At 41.5% G+C, this 21,845-nt stretch overlaps 1 protein-coding gene across 2 annotated transcripts in view; it reads right to left on the reverse strand.

The window, feature by feature from the left end:
• Positions 1–21,845, reverse strand: part of CLIC5 (chloride intracellular channel 5) — a gene marked incomplete at both ends in the record, with an annotated part of 75,081 nt that overhangs the window by 45,273 nt on the left and 7,963 nt on the right. Inside the window, one exon of one of the 2 annotated variants that reach the window (XM_080341703.1) lies at positions 6,351–6,413. The exons of the other annotated variant lie outside the window; for it this stretch is intronic. Within the exon in view, the coding sequence (XP_080197829.1) occupies positions 6,351–6,413 (63 nt within the window). Of the gene's footprint in view, positions 1–6,350; positions 6,414–21,845 lie in introns of those variants that run through there. 2 annotated transcript variants of the gene reach the window in all.

Raw genomic sequence — 21,845 nt, forward strand, 5'->3', positions numbered from 1 at the left:
GTCATGAACTTAGGCAGAAGGAGACATAGTTGAAAATCCACCCTTAACTTGAGATTCAGTTTCCCAAGCAACCCTAAAAGCATTTCAGACTGGGCTCAAGGTGGCAGGGGTAGTGATTATTTCCCTGCCAAGTACTTTTATAAATTTGGCCTGCTTAAAATATTCATGGCCCGTCTCTAATATTCCCACCAATGAGGCACTTGTCTTGACGCAAAACAAAATCTGCAAATGCTCAGAGAGAAAACAGACACACAGACATACAGGGTTGCATAACTCCGGCTAAAGCTTCTTTAAAGTATTGTGTTTCCTCATCACAAGGGAAACCAAGCAACTTGTAATTTTAAAACATTTGCTAGGCAGCTATTTGTTTATTTATTGAATTGTTTCCTTTTACCAATATAAGATTGCAGCAGAATTAGGTCTTGCCAAGACGGATGATTTTTCCCTTGATTATTCTTTTTATTATTTTATTGAAAATGATTAGTAAAAAAGACCAGAGAGTTAAATGTCAATCCAGGCGGCATTTTCACCAATTTAGCTGGGTCTGTAGTGGAGTTACTGTTAATTTGTGATTCAAATTTAGGAGACCTGACTCTCTTCTTGTGTCGATTTTATATATACACATATATACATACATATATATATATATACACATACATACATATATATACACACACACACACACATAGACATATATACATATATATATATATATATATGGTTGGACTTAAAGATCCTGAGGGTCTCTTCCAACCCAAATGATTCTATGATTCTATAAACTCTGTGGGTTTCAACCCAGTCAGTCCTGATTCAGAAAGATCTAAACAAGATAGGAACTGAGCCAGAATTACTCTGAAATACCCGAGTCCCCCCGCATGGAGTTTATGAAACATGTTTATAGATGTTTAAACAGACCCAGTAAAACCATTCTCCTCCCAGTATATCTGTTGGTGTCTGGACTACTGGTAAGCCTTGTATATTTGGTAACCTTAATACCAACGCACAATGCTGGTATGCTAGAAGAGGAAGCTTAAGGCTACTGATTGTACACTGTCTCATCAAAATAAGTTTGGAAGAGACATGAATTGTGGTGTCCATCATCTGCTCGACAGCTCCTAAAGGATCCAGAATAGCCCGCCATGTTCAGGCCCCAGGGGGAAATGTGAAAACCTTAGCCAACCACATAACCGAGGATCCAAAAGAATGTTATTGTGAGTCTTGGACCAACAGACAGGTTGAACCAGATGTTTCAGTATCATTATTCTTCCTCATGTTTTTCTCTCTTTATTATTTCCTCTTTACCTAGAAAGTTTCGCTGAACTTAGGAGTAATTCTGTATGGAAGCCAAAAGCTGAGTTCATAATAGCCAGCAAAATACCTACACTTCTCGAGAAACAGGAATGAACTTTGTATTTTCCAGATCTGGTTGATTTCTGCTCATCATAAAATACTTCTCAAGGGCATTCTATGAATCAAACAAATTACAGAGCCTGTATTGTTATAATGGGCTTAAAAGGTTCCTGTCAAGTTCTCTCTCCCAGTTCGTAAAGCCATTATTGATTTTGATAACCGTGAAACTCTGAAACTGAAAACAGTTTTCTTATCAGAGTGACTTTCTAACCTTAAGACCACAAAATCCTTAATAGCAGGGGATGATTGTTTGTACTAGGAGCAAGTAACATTTTTACTGATACCTTCCTTTAAGGCTACGCTGCAGTAGTCCACCAAAATCCAAACCAGGGTTACTTTGAAATCACCCTTTGGCAGAGACAACTGTAAAAAAAAAAAAAATCCAGAAAATGCACAAAAATAAATCCCAGGGTGCATAAAATTCTTGCATTTCCCTGGAACAATTTGTGGGATAATTCTGTCCAAAGGAGAGAAGCGCAGCTATGACCTCCCGAGAGCACCACCTCCTGGGATTTTGATGGAGCACGCTAAATCCACAGGATGACTTAGGACTTCTCTGTCATGGACAGCCAGGCTGTCCCACTGACTGATTTCTGCAGAGACAGTGACTAGTACCAAATCTTGCCATTGCTTTTAAGCATACTCCTAACAGACCACTAAAACTCCCCAAAATGAAATCATTGGAGATGGTGAAGGGCTCACAGGAGGTTCCTGGCCTGTTCACTGCACCAGAATTCCACAAGTGTACCAGGAGGACTGAGCTCTTCTCTTTGTGATAATCCTCTAATGAGAAATAACTGCCAGGCACCCTGCAAATCCTTTGATGCTGTTGGTTCTTGCACCTGACCTTGGCTGGTACTGTACCCCTGAGATGCTGCAAACACACCGTCTCTGTGCCCGGTCATGCACAACACTCAGCTCATAATAGGAGGAACGGGCTGAGAGCGTTTGCGGCATTTTATTACTTTATACCTTTATTGAGGCAGAAATATGGTCAACGTGTAGGATCACAGAATCATTTTGGTTGTAAAAGACCTTCAAGATCATCTAATCCAACTGTTAACCCAACACTGGCACTAAACCATGTCTCTAAAACCCCTCATCTACACTTCTCTTAAACACCTCTAGGGATGCCTGAGTCAGTGAGTGTGGAAGCTCAAGGCCTTTGAAAGGTCTCTCTTGCTTCTTATATTTGAAAACACCTTCATGTTTTCTCTGGGTGGATGTTTGGTGTGACTGCAGTTGAACACTCTGTGAAGTAAAGCCTCACACATTATAAGCAAAAATCTCTTGCACATCTGAGCTGATGAACATATCCAGAATATCAATCACTCGGTACCACAATGACTCCTTGCAGAAATAACTGCCTGTCAACTTACTATTTATTCTCCTACTACCATGACGATACTACCATCTTTTGATTGTCAGCAACATGGATTAACACTTGTTATAGAGTATTTCTAAAACAGGAAGGTTTTTTTAAAATCAAATGTTCTTTGGACCATTTGTGTGATTTGTTTGCCTTCTAGACTGCACTCATTCTGATCAATGCAAATAGAGACTTGTACTCTCAAGTTTTGCTTGTTTTATAAGTATACAATGTATTGCCCTTCATATTAAGTTTCTGGATATCAGGCATCATTGGAGATGGTGAAGGGCTCACAGGAGGTTCCTGGCCTGTTCACTGCACCAGAATTCCACAAGTGTACCAGGAGGACTGAGCTCTTCTCTTTGTGATAATCCTCTAATTCTGAAACCCAAGGGATGCACATCCCAACACCTGTTTCCACTGAAAACAGAAAGAAGCCATAAGAGTTCTGTGGTCCTCCAGTATAGATTTTAGTAGTCTGTACATAAAAAGAGCACCATTTCAGTTTAGTTATTATGTTCAAGTATACAGGTGCAAGACTGCCAGAAAAAAGAAGTTAAATATACCTTCCATCAGGGTGTCATTTATCCAGAAGCACTTTGCTTCTCCAGTACACAAAGAATTAAAATTAACCACAGTTACAACCAGCTGGGTTAAGCACAGAGCAAACGTGACCTTCCGATGCTCATTTTCCCAAAGCTGCTGCTGCCAGTGTCTTGTGCTACCACATATCCAACTTCTATTTCTCTTTTGTTTTTCTGACAGGTTCTTCCCAATCCTTGTCAAACAAGTTTAGAGAAGGAAACGCTGCTGCAGAGTTTCAGTGTTCATAAAAGGCTTACACAGGTGGACCTCATGGCTCCTCAGCTCTGCCCGATCCCACCATCAGTCTGCTGGTGTCCCGCCCCAGATTTTACCTGGGGGGTTAATTTCAAATAAGTATCTTGCAAGAACAAACACACATTCACCAAAAGAACTCACAGATCCAGGTTAGGGCACGGATAGAAAAAGAGTAAAATGAGTGGGGATGACAACAAATAGGTGTGATAACCGGGTAACCTGTCTCTGCTGTCCTGGCAGGAGAGAGCGAACCTGCATTAGGTTACAGCACAGCTCTTTTCTTTACAGACATCCCTCTCCTTGTCTTTCTAAGGCTCCTTCTCTCCTGGTTGGTAAATAGAAAAAGGGAAATAGAGCAATTGTGTAACACCTTTGTTTTTTTAACCTGAGACAGAAACCGCTTTTATTAGAGACTCTATGGCTGGTGGAAAACAGCCCTTTCTGGTTTATTTGTGCTTGTGGAAGACACAGTTTTCTTCAGGCCACATCTACTGTCCTATATTTTTCTCACTGGTCTCTGCGTTTTCTGGCTGTGTGTTCATTCAACAATGCAGGGCAGAACTCTTTTCCTTGAGTGAAGTACTAGCTCCACCAAAATCAAATGATGAAATGCTGATTGTTCCCAATGTACCTGTTATTAGAACTTGCCTCAAGTGTGGTCCAGTATATATAGATTGGCCACTTGCCCCAGCACCTCATATTCATCTAGAAGTTGCCACCTTTCTGTACTTCTTTCCAGTCTTAGAGCAAGTGCCTTCTCCTCTGCAGACTCTCACCTGCATCTGCTTTCCTATATATCTCCTCTTACCAATATACTATTCTTTTAAATTAAATGCTCCAGCAAAGTTTTCATCTCTTCATATTTCTTTCATAGGCCCCTATTTTTCAACTTTTGGCTCGCTTCTTGTTTGGATGTTCTTTTTCTTATTTTCAACTCCTGAGCTGTATAAATTAATATTCTGGTTACATGCTTTACTATACAACTTTTTAGACGTTTAATTACAGTAATGGCACGTTTCCAAAACATCAAGAATTGTGATTTTTCAACCTAAATGGAAAGGAAGATACCAATTAATTCCTTTGCTCCAGCTCTGCAAATTATGAGTTTTATGTGAGAGACTCTATGCAATTCTGTAACATGCATTATGCAGGAAGTCACATTACTAAAAATGTCCTTTCTGGAGTTATAAATCTTCAGGTGATGGCACGGCTCAATTGAATGCAGTGCAAATTTGTTCCAGTAACTTCAGCATCCAGAACTTCACACAATGAATCTAGGCAATGACCTTCACTTTAACAGCTGATACTGTCAAAGAACTGTATATCACAAACATCCCTATCGGCCTCCATAAAATTGTGAGGGCACTATAACGTGTCAGTAGTTAAAGGCTGCATTCCAGAATACATTTGTGATGACAGAGCACCAAAAAAATCCCACTAACATATATTTTAGCCCACAAACATCTCCATTAAACTCACTTTGGTAGAAACAACTTGTAGAGGAAAGTTATCAGGATGTCTAGACCCATGCAGGTCCCTTTTTAATACATTAAGCACTATGGGGCAGTTATGAACCAGGAATTCTTGTAAAATCAGTTTTTTGGGAAAAAGCCTTGGTGCTGGCTCGGTCAGAAAGGCTGAACCTGAACTGACAGGTTTTGGAAGATGCGTGAAGAGACCATGTGTACACACCATGGATGTGGCTGACATTTCAACTTACAGCCCAAAATATCCATCAGGGAGTACAAAGCAATTATACACCCTCAACTTGACAGAAGGGAGGGGCTGGAATTTGCTTTCCCAATAGTTCTGTCCTCTGTTCGCAAAGGGCCTGATGTAACTCCTGCATATTAATAATAATCCTATTGATTTACAGGGATGGTTTAGGCTCAGAGAGACCAAACACCTGCATTTTATATGGCGATAGTGGATTTCAGCCTCGATGTACACAAAGGCTTTGAAACATGCTCTGAACATCAAAACAATCTGAGCTCTTCACTGGGACACAGTTTGCATGAACTTTGCTATTTATAAGGTTATATGTGTAAGTGGTTTGAACCACGCCACTGACTTTAATGGTAAGATTTTCATAGGTACCCAACAGAGGTACTCAATTTGAAACATTCTGAAATCCTACCTATAGCAGGTATACTTATTTTTCTACATTCTCATTAAATCAGTTTCTGTTCTGTTACTCTTGTATTACAGCAGAATGAGCTTCAGGCTGAAGAAATGGAGAGTAAAAACTAATTCAGTTTTCACTTTTTTAGAGAAAAAAAAAAGTGTTGTAGGAAATAATCAGAAGGCTGCCAGTTTATCTCAATCCTTTTTGTTTTATAATCTGTAAGCATTTAAGACCTGACAGCCTCTGCCGAGGTACCACGCCATGGTACCCCTCAGCTCCTCATGCTTTCTTCCCAAAAATGAAGAAGGAAGTCAGGATCCTTAGTGAAAAAGCTGGCAGTCTGAAGTTCGGACACAGCACATTGCAGGTAGCAGGTTAAGAATAAAAGGATAAACTCACAAGGAGAGAAATAACAATAAAATACAGGAACTCTGCGACTCCCTCTGTGATGTTATCTAATCCTAATGTCACGAAGAAGAAAGCAGAGTGAATGTGTGTGCAAGAGATAACGGGCTGTCAAATGAAAGAAAATTAAAGTTTGATTATTCAGTAGAAGCCGAGCCGATCCCAGAGTCACGCCAGGGTCCGGTTCACAGCGCAACTTACCTTCACAAAGAGCTCGATTTCAGGGTCCTTTCCCTCCCCGTTCACGGGAACAGAGTCTGTCATTTTTCACCCCCAAAGCCACCAGGCGATCTCCTACTTTTAAGTGGCAAAAAATGAGGCTTGAACTGCACGATGGGCAGGTTTCCCTTCCAAACAGCTCTCGCAAAGCTTTTAAAACATTGTTTTTAAGGCTAAAGCTTGAAACTAGCAGATAAAACAAGTTTGCAGCTTAATAAAAACAATAATAATAGGGTTTTTTTAAAAAAAGCAGGAGGCAGAGAAGTAGTCCCTGTTACGGCTGTGTAGCTCCTCAGAGCAACAAGTGCAGCCGTGCTCTGGTACCGTATCCTCATCTGTCAGAGCTGCCGTTCTCATCGCCTGCCCAAAATAGCCCAGAGCATAAAACAAGAGGGTGGGGTTAACTCACAGGGGAGGAGACAAAGCTGCTGGTACCTACGGCAGGATCAGGCTCTGAGCAAATAGTTCTGCTCTTCCCCGTTTTCAGTGTTTCTGTTTGCTCCCTCCCTTATTCTACAGCTGGTTTCATTGCTTTAAGCAACAGTGATGGTTTGTTCCTTGTTTTCTGAAGGGTGTGCACCCTGCTTCTAACTATTCAAAATCCTGATGTTATTGCTAAGAATGGTGAGGGGAAAAGAGCCTCATTTCTTCACCCTGTGCATTGGCTGTGCAAGGAGTGTGCAAAAAAGCCAAGCTCTGCCCAGGTGAAAACCCCCACGTGTGGTACAAAATGGTACAGAAGCCAAAACTTAATACTTTTAGGTGAGAAAAGCACCCATGGTGCCACCATGTAGAGTTCAGGAGCAGAGGAATGGGAATGGGGTTACATGGGAGAACTAATTGATTCAGGGCCCTGACTTTTATTTTCCTAAAATATTTGGGTCCCGTAACTATTTCTCAGTGTGTCCGTCAGAGTGCTGGTTGTAGAGGGGGGACAGGAGAGTGACGATACGCTGGGGTGGAATGTGGAAGGAAACTTTTATGGTCCTCAGCTTGCTGTTGACATACTCTCATCATCAATACTCCCTTCTTTGCCCTGCATTCCTCGCGTGACTCAGAGGTCACCACAGCCCTCAGAGGTGGCAGAAGACAGAAAGACCTGACACAGCTAAAAGGTGAGGAGGAAGGGAGTGCTGGTACAGGTGGGAGAGCAGACAAAGGCAAAGGGGTTGGGTGGAACCTTCTTCTCATGGCCATCACTACCTGGAGGAACTGGCTACCTTCGTATCCTGGTCCCTGCACCTCTTGCTCATGTTTGGGGACCCCCACAGCTCTGGCTCGTAGGCTTCTCACTCTCTACAACTACCCAAAAGGAGGTTGTAACACGGAGGGTGTTGGTCTCTTCTGCCGAGTAACAAGTGATAGAACAAGAGGAAATGGCCTCAAGTTGCACCAGGGGAGGTTTAGATTGGGTATTAGGAAAAATTTCTTCCTGGAAAGGGTTGTCAGGCATTAGAACAGGCTGCCCAGGGGAGTGGTGGAGTCACCATCCCTGGAGGGGTTTAAAAGACAAATAGATGAGGTTCTCAGGGACATGGTTTAGTGCCTGATTTAGGTTAATGGTTGGACTGGATGATCTTGAGGGTCTCTTCCAATCAAAATGATTCTATGACACAGTGAGGACTTTTGGGTATGTTTTTGACATGATCGAACACCCATCTTTCCTGAAAATGCCCTTAACTGTGTAGCTTCATGACCATGTTTAACTCCTGCCCATGACCCCTGGGCACTCGATCCAGGTCCAGGGTAGCAGCAGTGAACATCTCCCAGGATTTTGGGTGAGCTTGACAGGAATTTCCCACAACAGCTGCTTCATGTGCACTCCATGAAGCACTGTAATGGTTAACAAGTGAATCTCATTACGCTGTTGTAACTGTAATTACAACATAATCAACATTATAATTAGTGTAAAAGTCTGCTTATGGTTTTTAGATCTAATTAGCACTCATTCAAATAACTGGAAGGTTAACTATAAGAGAATTAAGTGTTATTACTCCTTTGATTTCAAATTTTTACATGTAATTTTTGGACTAGGCACATTAATTACCAAACATTTATAGGATAATTATTCTTAGGCCTACCGGCAAAATTCCAAGGGGTTAAGTGTACTTACATGTGGCAAAAAGAATCACTGTGTTGTAATTATATATTACAGTTATAAAAGTCTGCCAAAAATGCAAGTGTAGTCACCATATCTCTAAAATGCATCCCTAAATAACATATTATCAACTATATGGTTATAAGCTTTTGTTTTTGATGAGAAATTGTTTTGCTTTAGCACCTCATGTGATGACATGATTTCTCTAATGACGGCTCCTGGAAACACGGGGAAGTAGGTCACCTTGACTGAGGTTACCAGTACCTCCAGATTCATTGAAAACACTGTTTCGACATAGACAAGAACTTTGAACAATTTATATCACAGAAGTGTAAATACCAGCTCTGGAAGAAGAAAATACTGCCAGCTATGATAACAGTAAGGAGGCAATCCTGCTAATGTGAAACTAAAATGTTAAATAAAATCAGCATTCAAGATATTGGAACTTACTAGATGTGATGCATGTGACCTATTTACATGTCTATTTTAGAATGAAAAAATGTGCCCCAAAAGTGTCTACTTTTTTCCACTGGTAATAAAGGGAACACAGGGTAACAAACTCAGATAAAGACATTATAAGTATTGAAGAAATCCTGTCATAATTATTAAATAATAGAAATCTGTGTCTGATTTCTACACGTCATCTCCCGTTGCAGAAGTTGTGTGTGCTTTGCTCTTCTGAAAGTTAAACTCCAGATGTAGCATATTCAATGCACCAAAACATTTAAATCATTCCTTCCTGATCACTGTCCAGGTTTAGTGGTGTATTACAACTAGTTTGCAAGACAAAGATTATTGTGCCAAGGCTCAGCAAAGCAGAAGAAAACTCTGCAATACAGAGAAAGGGAGTTACGATGACATGAAGCTGTTTCTGTCTTGAGCCAGCTATAAGTTAAGGGAGGAATGGGCCAGGACTCATCTGGTTCAAGGTGCTTCTGGGCAGAAATGCCCCTGGAAGGTCCCTTCCCTGTCCCCTTCACCCATGAGGCACCACCCTGCACCCATCCCCTCACCCAGCACTTGATATGAGGTGCTCCAAGGCTACAGAAGCTGTAGTGAGAATGCCACACATCTGGTATTCCAGCTGTGCTTGTAGGTATCCACAGAGAGAATAACCCAGCCCATCTCAAAAGAAAAATGTCTGATATTCAAAAATCTCCCTATGGAACCCCTAGAAGAGACCATGGAAAGCAGAGTCCTCATTCGTATAGATGCTCTGGTTTATAAAATAGATTCTGAAAGCTTGTTTTAAGATAAACATTGTAGGAGGCAGTGAGTAGAAGGAAATATATATATATATATATATATATATGTACTACTTCTGGAATCTATTCATGTATTTATTGCTTTGCTTTCATATAAAACTGACTTATCACTTACATCTGGGTGGAACCTTTTTGACTATAGTGGTTATTATTGTCTACATGGCTCTGTCCTGTGTTATGAAATCAGGCCTTTCTTCAGTCAAATTAAGGGCAAGATACTGATAAATAATTAGTGCACTCTCATTTCACTGCAAAGAATGAGTCGCTTAGTTTGGCCTATCATTTTCTCAAAGTCAGACATAGCAGAGGCTTTGAGTTACGTACAAGAACATTAGACACTGAATTATGAACTCCTCATAAGCCAAGTCATTATAGTTGGAGGTTTATGAGTTATATAAATGAATATGAGCACGTCATCCCATTAATAAAGGAAGACAGCTTCAAAAAAGAAACTGCCACGTCTCCGCATGAGACCTCTATTGTAGGTGAACTCTGAGGCACTATCAGCTTTCACAGCCCTGATCCAAGCTCCACTTCCAGCAAAGATTTGTCCCGAGGGGGTGAATCAGAGGCCAAGCATCCAGAATGTAATTCTACCTTGGAGTTCTCCAGCAGACCGCTCACTATCGAGAAGGATCAGGGCACGGGGCACATCCAGCCCCTGGTGCTCACTTGGTGCTGTGAGAGCAGGATATTATAAGGTTTACATAACACAGGTAACATTTGTTATGTTGTGAATAAACTTCCATTATGGATGAAAAGAAGTAAAATCTTGGTGCAACTGCAGTAAGTGACATCTAGGGCTGTAATTTTACCTGGGAATTATGTAACCACTTAATTGCCTAAAAGGAACCCAACTAAGCAGCACCCAGGTACTACATCACCATGTCTGGACAGGTTATGAAGATATATCTTCCAGGAACAGTTCTGAATTACTGGTAATTTACAACTGTCTGTATTGCATGCTAGTCACTTTGGCGTGCTACTTATTTAAGAAGTTAACAAATGCAAAGAATCAGTCCAATAATTTTAATTTCCTTTTGAATTACAACGCATCACTATCAAGTTCTTGTTTGATCATCAGAGAAATCAAAAGGGATTTGTCTCAGATATTTGGGGTCAGACTGCATGTTCCCCTCTCCAGATGGACAAGATGTGCAAGGATGTATGAAGCTCTTCACATTAACATCATGCCAAGGTTGGGTGAGCAGATATTTTCCCTCAAACCCAGTGAGGCATAGTGCCTCAAAACATGTTGGTTTAATGGAGGAACGGTGATTTTGTTCCTTCTTGTAAATTGTCCCACACTCAAGAACACAGAACAAAAGACATCTAGTGATACAACAGGTGTACAGCCTGCATGACCCAAGAAATGGGATGGCAAAACCAAGGCCAAACACTTTGCATTCCACTACCTGGAAAAATTTAGATAGCGTACTCTATATCCACCCCTGAGACATTATAAATCCATCTTAGCCATGAGCTACAGTAGCTCTCCTTTACCTCATTATGAAAATACATTATTTTAGCTCTAAAGGTCTCTGCAGGAAACTCAGCCATTTAACAGAATGGTTGATCACTAGAATCAGCTCAGACAGTTTTGCAAATTAAGTTCTAGTCTAAAATAATGCAATTATTTTAATATATATTTTTTCACATGGGTGCAGTATCAAATTTGCTGTAACATTAATAAGCATTACCACCTTCAAAAGAAAAACCCACTGCTGTTCAGTGCAAATAAAGATTTCATTATGGAGCGAATTTAGCGGACCTTCCATGCTTTCCTCCCTTTCACTGGAGGGAGTCCAGCAGAGAGCTACAAAGATGGTGAGGGGTCTGGAGCATCTTTCTGAGACTGAGAAGGCTGGAGAAGGGAAGCTGAGAGGGGATCTCATCAATGTTTACAAATATCTCAAGGTGCGTGTCAAGAGGATGGACCAGACTCTTTTCAGTGGTGCCCAATGACAGGATGAGGGGCAATGGGCACAGACTGAAGCACAGGAGGTTCCATCTGAATATGAGGAGAAACTTCTTTCCTTTGAGGTGCCAGAGCCCTGGAACAGGCTGCCCAGAGAGGCTGTGGAGTCTCCTTCTCTGGAGACATTCAAACCCACCTGGACACATTCCTGTGTGACCTGCTCTGGTGAACCTGCTTTAGCAGGTGGGTTGGACTGGATGATCTCCAGAGGTCCCTTCCAACCCCAAATGTTCTGTGATTCTGTGATTATCTCAGCTCTCACATTGAGACAGTCACAGCTAACCATTCAGAGGGCAGTGGCACTTAAAAGGTACAAAATCATCTCCTAATACTGCGTTCAGTAGAGGTTTCTAGAGGGCAGCAGTTTATTCCTTTATTTCTTTATTTGACTATCATTCCAAAACTGTCATTTCAATTAAAAACAAAAGATACTTCCAAACAGGACTGAGACTGCTCTGGAAAGTGGTATTGTAGGGGATACAATGGAGAGAATTACAGATTGTCCTGAACTGTGGGCTACATGATGAAAGGAGGAATGCAGATATCCTCAGGCCTTGCTTTTCAAAATAAATTCACCACACTGTTAGGTGTGATGAAGAAATACCCCACTAGGTAAGTGTGATGTACCTGTTGTTGTCGACTCACTGCTGTCATAGGACTAAAATTACATGATTTTACTTACAAGTCTGCAACAGACTAAGGAATGCACATCCCTTTCTTAATTTACAAGTGTTCTCAGTGCAAGCCCCTATTTAGATTATTTCTGTTAATTTCTTGGTATGCTTCTTGTCATAAATTGCATCTAAATTAATTAGGATTTGAAGCAAACTAGGATTAAATCCCCCCAAGCAAAAGACCAGCACACAACATGCTACTACAATCCCAATACATGAACTGTTATTTACAAAAAGTGTTCCAAATAGCATGTACAACTCAGGCTAGGTTTCAACTCCCCCCAGTAAATAAGGCTCAAAGAACACACAGTTGCTGCTGCTTTCATTGGATACATTTGTGTTTCACCCTGTTGTTTACCAAACAATTTGGCTGAAAGCAGGAATTACTTTTTAGACTCTGATGCACATTATTTCTAAAATATGAAGCTTTCAGCAACTCAGTTTGAAATTAATCATGACTCAGGCTAGTTCCCATGGGTTCAAATGTTGGCATCAGTGACATTTAGCTGTGCCAGATGAAGCCATCAAGTACCTGCACAGCAGGTTACGTGCATGGATCTGCACAGTGGATTACAGGATCCTCTGCGGTGTACAAACTACTATTTGGCTTAAGAAAAGGGCCTCGGGCTTTGGGCTCCCTGATAAACCCACGCTTGTTCAGTACAAAATAGCAAGGATTAACATCTTTACCTCTCTCTTTATGGCAGCAGAGTTTAATATATGTTATGGCCCAGCTCATCAGCGGTGGTGCTGCCCGCCCGGGTCAACACAGCTGCCTGACCTCGAGCCTCACACTCAACTCTTCCATTCTCCTTCGAAAATCGCCCTCATCCATTTTTCATTTCACCTTTTGCTACTTCTGGAATCAAGTTTCCACAACGTTTGCCAGTGAGCAGTGGTGCTTTCCTTAATGCATAACCTCAAGCTATTATTATTATTAAGTGGATGGTGTGTTGTTTCGGTTGAAGGAAGAACGGAAAAAAACCCAAGAGTTCAACGTCTTGAAGCATCTGATGCCGACTTAGCAATATCTCATTTTGGTTTTTCTTTGCTTGAGGACCTTTTTCACTGCAGATTTGATGCAGGCAACAAAGACGAATTGCAGCAACGTTAAGTAAGCCCAGATGTGAACCTCTCTGCTGCAACTACACTTTGAAGTTAGAAGATTTTCCCTGGTGACCACCCTTCACAGGTTATTAGGACTTCAGAGACCACGTCCCACATCCTTAAGTGAAAGACAGGGCTGGCAATATTTAAAGAAGAGCTCAACTTAAACCTGAAAGTAAATCTTAGAGTGAAATGCAGGTCTGAGCACAGGCTGCATAGCAATAGGGTCTTGTTTAAGTCTGTCAGAATTGGGAATACTGGGTAGTTTAACTAAAAAGATGTACGATTTTTTCCTCTTAAATGGAAGATTTTCCAAGAATTTTTCATCTTTTCCCAAAAATCACAAAATTTTCACAGAGCATGTAGCAGGTATCACTCTCATGAGGAAGGTGTGGGCCCTTGGGTCACTGGCTGCAATACCTGAACGCAACCTCACAGATCATCGAAATGCCAAAGCCCAGAGTTGTCTTTGCAGTCTCACTGCTCTGACCTGGTTGACAACTATAGCACAACTCTACAAAACGGTCGAGGTTTTCAGTTAGAAAAGAGATATGGAGCCATTTACTCATTATTACAAATTTCTACCCATTCCTAGCCAAGCAACAAGTGAGAGTTGATGCCAGACAATCATAAATATATAACAGTATCTCATGATGCTGAGAGAAATCTAAATCACCCTGTGGAGGATGGCACCAATAACAGACACTCAGGGTATCTCTTGGCTACACGTTAACACAGAAAATTGACTTTCAGAGAGGAAAGGTGAAGATTTCCAAAGGGTGAAGTCAGGTGTGCTGTGAGGATTGACTCCTCTCAGCTCTCTGTCTTGACGAGGTGGAAGCCACTGTGTGGGAGTTTCTTCAACCACTGCTCGTGCTGGGTCTCCTGACCAGAAAAAGAAGACTATAGTCTACAGAATGACCAAACCAACATCCTTTGAATTTATCTATTTGCCACAAGAGATGTCTCGATTAATAAAGTAAAATGTAATTGAATGTTCTTACGGAAGGGGGAATGGGTAAGCAATTATAAGCAACCTTTTCAGAAAATTCTGTATAACAAATCAAAACTGGAGGCAAGTTAGTCAGGTCATCTGTCAATCTTGCAGGATATTAGAAACTTTGCAGTATATTATTATAAACCAGAAAAAAAAAATACTATAGCTAAACTGAAAGGAAATGCATAGTGAAATACATAGTGAAATGTTTCATAAAATCAAAGATGAGGACTCAGAGCAACAGGATATAATACATGAGGGAATAGATTAGTATTGATAGGGCTGATACTGCCACCTGTTTTCAAGACTTCCTAATGCTTTCCCTGATTACACCCTGTTTTAAGTTCAATGTAACTTTTGCCAGACTTTAAAAGGGGAGCTCTTCAACATAGCCATCTGCCTTCAGGCTTCCAAAGCTTTATCTTCCAATGCAATCAGCCAGTGAAGTCACTATTCCCAAAAAGTCTACAGTTTAAATCAGAAGACAGGCAGAGCTTGAAAAGGAACAGAAATGCAGGGAAATGACCTGATTTCCCCAGAACCAACAGCCAGGCTAAGAATAGACTCCTGAACTCCTCAAAGCCCGCTTAGTCAAACCATTGTCAAATAAAAACACGTTTGTTTTTCCAAGTGTTCAGAATTCCACCAACCCAGAGTAGGCTCCCCATACAGGTGATTATGTGAGAATACAGACAAGCATAACATTTTTGATTGTAAAAATACAGATATTCTGCAGGCACAGTTCCAAAGACTGGTCCACCTATTAAGGAAAACCTGCTTGGAAAATCTGGCCATATATATATATATATATATGTATATATTTATAGTAGAACCATGAGTCACACAGCCCAGTGTGTGTCTTTGTTAAGTGAAATAAGCAGCAGAATGTTCTCTGGTCATATATTTTCAGGGACTCGGAGAACACGGTCTCCTCCCTGGCTGGCAGTCAAGGAGGTAATGCCAGGGCAGCTGTGCTGCTCTCTGGGTTTTTATACCGCAGCTATTTTTAGCTGTTATCAGCCATGATTCCCGGGGCCAATCATCGCCCGATGGCTGCAAGAAACTCTGCCTCAGTCCAAACTTCATTCTCTGCAATCTCACAGGGAGGAGCCAAACGACCGGGAATTTGCTGCTCTAAAACTTGTGCTGTTCGTCATACGGGCTCATTAACACTCAGCAAGACACCAGCACATCAAAGTACAGGAGCACGATGAAGTTACTGATTTAACAGATAAGCAGCCTGGCTACATTTGGTGAAAACACATAAATTTAAAGTGACTCATAACATATGCTATCCTGCACTATGATACATATATAAAACATTCGCGTGGTGTTTTTCAAACGTGTTCTTTTTTATGTCACCTTGTACACACTGTGTAACACACAGTTAGTTACACATCGTGTCACTAAAAACTACTTATTGATGATGGTGTTGATGATGATGATTATTATTATTATCAAGTTAGACTCAATGATCCTTGGGACATTCTATGATTCTGTGATTCCATTTACAAATCCATGTGCTCACCAAAGAAAGGAAAGAAAGACTCTTCAAAACAGGCCACATGGGGTATAACAAATTTTTCATACTGGAACTTTGTCCAGTATATTTGTTTAGTATCTTTTCACAGAAATACGACCTCGTAGTAACTTTAGGCTTTGAGAAATTGATGGTGGGGTTAGACTGCTCAGACATAGATCTCCAGGGCCATGCTAGATGCCCTGGGGTCACCTGCCCAGCCTCAAGCAGCTGCTTTTCATAGCATCGGACCTTTTACATGTTACAGAATCTGAATCACTTCTCCAGCTGAGAAAGCTGCTCTTTCTCAGATAGTACCTGGTCAGATGTATCTATCAGGTGATCAGAGTTCCACATTCATTAGAAGAGAATCATAGAATCATTTGGGTTGGAAGACACCCTCACGATCAGAGTCCAACCATAACCTAACTCTGGCACTAAACCATGTCCCCAGGAACCTCATCTACATGTCTTCTAAACCCCTCCAGAGATGGTGGCTCCACCACTTCCCTGGGAAACCTGTTCCAATGCTTCACAACCCTTTCTGAGAACAAAATTTCCCCAATATCCAATCTGAACCTTCCCTGGAGTAACTTGAGGCCATTTCCTCTCAAGTCGCACCACTGATGTACTTAATGACTGACCTCCTAGAAATTTAGATTGGACTAATTCCTTAAGACAGTCTCTATAGGGTTCCGGGGGGGTTACTCCAAATAGTTTGTCTCTGAAGTTTGTGAGCTGCCAAAGTAAGAATTATTCCTCTATATTCAGCTTCTGTTCATCCACAGAAACAAAAGAGAAAAGCAAGCAGCTGAGACCAACGTTCAAGAAGTTTTCTGTCTGACAGACAATCATTAAAACATATTTCATAAATTTTACACAGATGAATCACCAAATCCAAACAATCTTCAAACTTCACGCACAGAGTATGCATCAAAGTATCTTGGATAATACCTGTCTGCACTAAATCAGTACAATAGTCATTAATTTCAGCATGGCTTACATTTCCAGCCTGAGCGTGCCCCTCTTTAGAAATAGCACTGAAACTTCACCAAGGCCCACTGAGCAAAGAGCATATTAACTGGGATCCACATTGAGTCACTTGATTAGAAACACTTGCCCTATAGCCCTTCGTCATGTTCATCTGAACTGACAAGTTTAATATCCTTTAGTCCCCAAAATGACAAAAAAGACTGAAACATTAGATAATGAAATAATTTAGATAATTAAAATATAGCTATTAGTTTCTTATGATTTCATACCTTACATCTAAAGTTATCCATGATTCCTCTATATGATAACATTTTAAATTAGCTAAGCCTTCTATGTTCATAAATGTTTCTATGTTCTCTATGGCATTTTAGTGCTGTCCATTGAACTTTCTTTACTTAAACACCATAGAGGTTCGTGAGCTTTTAAAAAAGAAATCCTCCTTTCTAGTCTTCCTTTTCCCAAAGCACTGAAATATTTAGAAACACATATTTAGTAGAAACATAATTTTATTAATTTAAAATTATTTAGAAAAAATGTGATTAAAGTTCTTACATGCCAAAACATGAGGCATGTGGCTTATACTTCTTACAGATAGCAAGCAGAGCATTCAGCATGTTGCTGCACTGAGCTCTTGGATAATTCTTTTTTTAAACAACTGTGATATGAGTGCAATCTTCATTTTTAATGGGGGAAAAGAAAGGGGAAAGGAAGAAGGGGGGGGAAGGAAGACGGGGGGGAAGGAAGACGGGGGGGGGAAGGAAGACGGGGGGGGGAAGGAAGACGGGGGGGGGAAGGAAGACGGGGGGGGGAAGGAAGACGGGGGGGGGAAGGAAGACGGGGGGGGGAAGGAAGACGGGGGGGGAAGGAAGACGGGGGGGGAAGGAAGACGGGGGGGGAAGGAAGACGGGGGGGGGGAAGGAGGAAGGGGGGGGAGGAAGGAAGCGGGGGGAAGAAAGAAGGGGAGGAAGAAAGAAGGGGGGGGAAGAAAGAAGGGGGGGGAAGAAAGAAGGGGGGGAAGAAAGAAGGGGGGGAAGAAAGAAGGGGGGGAAGAAAGAAGGGGGGGGAAGAAAGAAGGGGGGGGAAGAAAGAAGGGGGGGAGGAAAGAAGGGGGGGAAGAAAGAAGGGGGGGGAAGAAAGAAGGGGGGGGAAGAAAGAGGGAGGGAAGAAAGAGGGGGGGAAGAAAGAAGGGGGGAGAAGAAAGAAGGGGGGAGAAGAAAGAAGGGGGGAGAAGAAAGAAGGGGGGAAAGAAAGAAGGGGGGAAAGAAAGAAGGGGGGAAAGAAAGAATGGGGAAAGAAAGAAGGGGGGAAGGAAGAGGGGGAAGGAAGAGGGGGAAGGAAGAGGGGGAAGGAAGAGGGGGAAGGAAGAGGGGGAAGGAAGAGGGGAGGGGAAGGGGAGGAAAAGGAAAAAAGGAAAAAAGGAAAAAAGGAAAAAAGGAAAAAAGGAAAAAAGGAAAAAAGGAAAAAAGGAAAAAAGGAAAAAAGGAAAAAGACTTGCAAGTATAAATGTGAGGTAAGTATAAAATATTTCTGCTGGCCAGATTTTTAACCAGACACATATTAAGATAAATGAAAAAATTGTATGAATGCATGTAAGCAGAGGTCAGAAGAGAAACTAAATAGATATATATTCAGATGCAAAACTTCCACTCCTTCCATTTGCTTTTCCAGCAGTCCTCAGGGTACAGGGACACAGTGTTGAGCTTTGGATGCTGATTTCCCAGAGCGGTAACACAGACAAGGGAACAACCCTATCTGAATGTCAAGTTAAGGATCCAGAGAGAAGCCCTTTGGAGCTGTTGAACTTGAGATTCAGAACTTTTAACATCAATGGGACAGTGGGAATTGTGCCTTGCTGGTGCTCTGCAGGCAGACCAGGGAGCCTTACAGTGATGTTATTATAGAAGACCATTATTGTTGCTGGAAGGAAAACAGGTGTCAGGGTAAGTGAAAACCTGAGAAAGGCACCAAGAAATTAATGAAGCTTTTTCTGATTGACTCTAACATGTGTTTATGTCAGGACATTTCACCTCAAATAGAGAGACATGTTTACTTAAACCATCATAGGTATCTTAAACCAGGAGGTTATTAAAAGAGGCTTTTTTGCTGCTTGTTTAGTCTGGCTATAAAACTGAAGCAACTTGAGACAGGATGCAGCTGTTAAAAAAGGGACCTTTGGGGAAAGAAGACATATACAGAAGAGGATTACTATGACAACTGGAAAAATAGAGACAAAAATGATTGGATGGTTTACCCCAAAAACCTCTGAGGATGCCTAAACCTAAACTGATTTTTTAAAAAGCACTAAATGAAAGAATGAACACTAATGGATCATGCTGGTGCAAGAACAAGGCTATATTAGCCACACATGAATAAATGACATTTGGAAATTACAGTAAGGTGTCAAACCTCCAGAGCAGTGACATTCTGAAGCAGATTTCCAAACGGAATCATTATGGCCACTTAGTTTTTAGACTGACCTTGGTCAGTTTATGAATTATGTATTACATGGTGAGGCTGTCTGTGACTGAAAAGGACTCTATTTCAGGACTCAGAAGGTCACATCCAGTCCTATGGATTTTTTTACAGATTAACTGGAACAACAACAAAAAAATCATCTTGGTGAGTGTGCAAAGATCTCTACCTTTCTGTGACTCATTTTTCTCTCAGCAGAGGTGTTCTCAAGTTTTACACCATTAACACTTGTACACTGCCTTGAGGTGACTGCATGAAGGCTGCGACAGAGAGATCAATTAACTTGCAAATGAAAATCCTGGTTTCAAACACTATTTGCCTGTATTGAAAGCAGACTTACACACTAATGATTCGCTTCTCATCCATTCCTAATTGTACCACTCACTATAACTTCATGGAGGTCATTAACACCTTACAACATTATCAGAGATCACAGAACCACACAGAATCACAGAATGTCAGGGATTGGAAGGGACCTCGAAACATCATCCAGTCCAGTCCCCCCATGGAGCAGGAACACCCAGATGAGGTTACACAGGAAGGCGTCCAGGCAGGTCTTGAATGTCTTCAGAGAAGGAGACTCCACAACCTCCCTGGGCAGCCTGTTCAGTGTCTGTTACCCTCACTGAGAAGAAGTTTCTTCTCAAATTTAAGGGGAACCTCCTGTGTTCCAGTTTGTACCCATTACCCCTTGTCCTATCTTTGGTTGTCACCAAGAAGAGCCTGGCTCCATCCTCATGACACTCACCCTTTTCTATATCTGTAAACATTAATGAGGTCACCCCTCAGTCTCCTCTTCTCCAAACTAAAGAGCCCCAGCTCCCTCAGCCTTTCCTCACACGGGAGATGCTCCACTCCCTTCATCATCTTTGTTGCCCTGCGCTGGACTCTCTCCAGCAGTTCCTTGTCCTTCTGGAACTGAGGGGCCCAGAACTGGACACAACATTCCAGGTGTGGTCTCTCCAGGGCAGAGTAGAGGGGCAGGAGAACCTCTCTGACCTACTGACCACCCCCCTTCTAATACACTCCAGGATGCCATTGGCCTTCCTGGCCACAAGGGCACAGTGTTGGCTCATGGTCATCCTGCTGTCCACCAGGACCCCCAGGTCCCTTTCCCCTACACTGCGCTCTAATAGGTCATTCCCCAATTTATACTGGAACCTGGGGTTGTTCCTGCCCAGATACAAGACTCTACACCTTCCCTTGTTATATTTCATTAAATTTTTCCCCGCCCAACTTTCCAGCCTGCCCAGGTCTCTGGATGGCAGCACAGCCTTCTGGCATATAAGCCACTTCTCCCAGCTTCGTGTCATCAGCAAACTTGCTGATAGTGCACTCTATTCCCTCAGAGATGTACCAACAGTAAAAAGTCAACCACAGTTCTACCCTTAATTGATAAGAAAAAGAGCATCTAGAGGTCTAAATATAAAAATGACACCTGCAGGTAACAAATCAATGACTCATTTTAAAGTGATATGCCACCTCCTGTTCTTTTTCCCCACTTGCCATTAAGCAGTTTTAAGTATTTAGAAACTTGCCGCTAGTACAGAAAAAATATTCAGGTGTTCCTTTTCAGCCACAGTGTGTGAGAGAACACCAAAAATATTTCTAATAGACCAGTTGTAGAGCAGTGGAAAGTTTCCTTCCAATACAGGGTCCTATGACCCAAAGAAACAAAGTGAATTTTGTTTTCACAATTAAAATCTTAAGCGGTGTTTGAACTGGCACCTGGGAATACAAACCTAGTAAATTCCATTGGTTTTTCTCTTCTACTATGGAGTCTAAACTAAAAATAACTGCAAAAGAAATATAGTTGAAAGAAATATATATGGAGTTCGCTGTCAAGAAAAGGATATGAGTTGACTGAAGTTAAAGAAAGTGCTGGTTCTCTAATCTGAGAAAGATGCTAAAATGGATCAGATTATTTATTTTGATTAGGTTAGACTGTCCAGTGAACAGCCAAACTGTCCAACATTGCAATGTCTGTTCACTGTTTCACTTCAACTGTTGCTGAGTGTGGACATTGAAAGAAAAAGGAAAATGAAACAGCCTGGAAGAGGGAAAAAAAATAATCACAAAAAACCACCAACCAACAGAAAAACAAAAAATCCCACAACAATCTGGAGTTTGTTTCTAGATATCCATTATCAGAATGAGCTTCTAGTCTAATCTAGTAACTCAGGCTTAGTATTTAAACTGTCACTGGTGGCATTCAGTTTGTTTAACATCAGGTGACCATGCCCTTGTTTGCAGTGAAAGTTTATGGCTTGATTCAGGTGCCTAAACCTTGATATCCAGCAGCATTTGAGAGGCCCTGGGGTAGCTGAGGAAGTGAGTAAACGTATAATATATGAGAAAGGATCTACAGGAGACC

The sequence above is a fragment of the Nesoenas mayeri genome, assembly GCF_963082525.1.
Source record: "Nesoenas mayeri genome assembly, chromosome: 3".
Classification (NCBI taxonomy): domain Eukaryota; kingdom Metazoa; phylum Chordata; class Aves; order Columbiformes; family Columbidae; genus Nesoenas; species Nesoenas mayeri.